Genomic DNA, 1,456 nt, shown 5'->3' with positions numbered 1-1,456 from the left:
CATCAGCTGTCTGAAGTCATATTTGATAAGGAGAGCAGCCGAGTCAACAGAGAGTGACACAAAACGACTTTAAAGCCACTTTAGAGCCACACAGCAAGAGAGGACAACGGAGGACGAATTTTCTGACACCAGCCTGAATAACTGCACTGACTGCTTCTTCATCATGGATGGTGAGTTAGATTTACAAACAAGCCACTTTGTACTTATAGGAAGCGTTGGAGATAATTAGTCTGAAGTTCAGAACAGATGTTTATCTTTATATTTTATATCATTAGAACTTTCATGTCTTCATGTCTTCAAAACCTTGTTGTTGTGTGTAACAGCAGCACATCTCATCATGTTTTACCACAGCACACATTCTTACAGAACTACAGTAGCTTACTAACAGTGTGTGATGATCCAGAGTTTTAATTGTTAGATGATAATAACATGTGGATGTGTCATACTTCATGGAACAATTCCCCCTCGCTCAGAGCAAAATGCAGATGTGTGAAGGTTGGACACTAATATATGTATATATACTGTGTAGGGCCACCTGGACAGGTGCATTTGCACTTACACACCTACACATTGTTGACATTCATTTCAAGTCTTTTATAATCTGCTGTTTGTTGCACCCAAAGAGTTTGTAGATGTTGAAGCAGCGTCTCCTCCTAAGTGACATCATTTCCTGGTAAAGCTGCATCTAGTCTAGTGAGAAGTGTTGTGTGACGGGCAGGAAAGACACATGTCTAACATATTTTATCAAGTGTCATTTAAATATAGACTTCTGACCTATAATACTGTTTACAGTGACCTTTAAGGAAACATGAGAGATATTTTAGGTTTGTTGCCATATTTGGTTGATTGGAATACTGAATCTTTCCTCATTTTCAAGATGAGTTATGAAACATTGAGAGAAACATTGATGTAAAAGTAATTTTTACACATATTTTATATATAACTGAGCTACTGATTCAGTGATGCACTACTGATGAGCATGAAGCCAAATAAAACTTTTTTGGTGCACTTTTCAATAAATCCTAAAAATATTATTGAGAAAAGACTGTCAACTGTTCAATTATTTAGGTATTTTAGAGTAACTTTTAGAATGTAGCTGTACTAGAAAAATTTTATTATATTAAAATCCAAAAACCTGTTTTGTTTTTTAATACGAATTATATTATATTTATTAAGGTATTTTTCTTCTATTATTTGGGTAATATCTATAATCCTCCATCATATGACTTCGTCATTTAAAGTACTTGCTGTGTTATAATAGATTTTTAAAATGTATTTTATGTGTTATAATTTTTAATTAAATACAATAACTACCTTCGAACCTGCTGCAAGGTGTCTCGGTGGTTAGCACCATTGCCTCGCAGCAAGAAGGTCACCGGTTCGCATCCCAGTGAGGACACCCGGGATCTTTCTGTGTGGAGTTTGCATGTTCTCCCCGTGCAGCGTGGGTTCTCTC

The 1,456-nt window shown here is 35.9% G+C and overlaps 1 protein-coding gene across 1 annotated transcript in view; it reads left to right on the top strand.

The window, feature by feature from the left end:
* The first annotated feature begins 8 nt into the window (after positions 1–8).
* LOC103369246 (GTPase IMAP family member 8-like) overlaps positions 9–1,456 on the top strand; it is a 29,573-nt gene continuing 28,125 nt past the window's right edge. The window contains exon 1 of the mRNA XM_008297912.1: positions 9–170. Coding sequence (XP_008296134.1) covers positions 164–170 — 7 coding nt within the window. The 5' untranslated portion in view covers positions 9–163. The remainder of the gene's footprint in view (positions 171–1,456) is intronic.

The sequence above is a fragment of the Stegastes partitus genome, unplaced genomic scaffold (assembly GCF_000690725.1).
Source record: "Stegastes partitus isolate 25-593 unplaced genomic scaffold, Stegastes_partitus-1.0.2 Scaffold1258, whole genome shotgun sequence".
In the NCBI taxonomy this organism is placed as follows: domain Eukaryota; kingdom Metazoa; phylum Chordata; class Actinopteri; family Pomacentridae; genus Stegastes; species Stegastes partitus.
This window is presented reverse-complemented; position numbering and strand designations above follow the sequence as displayed.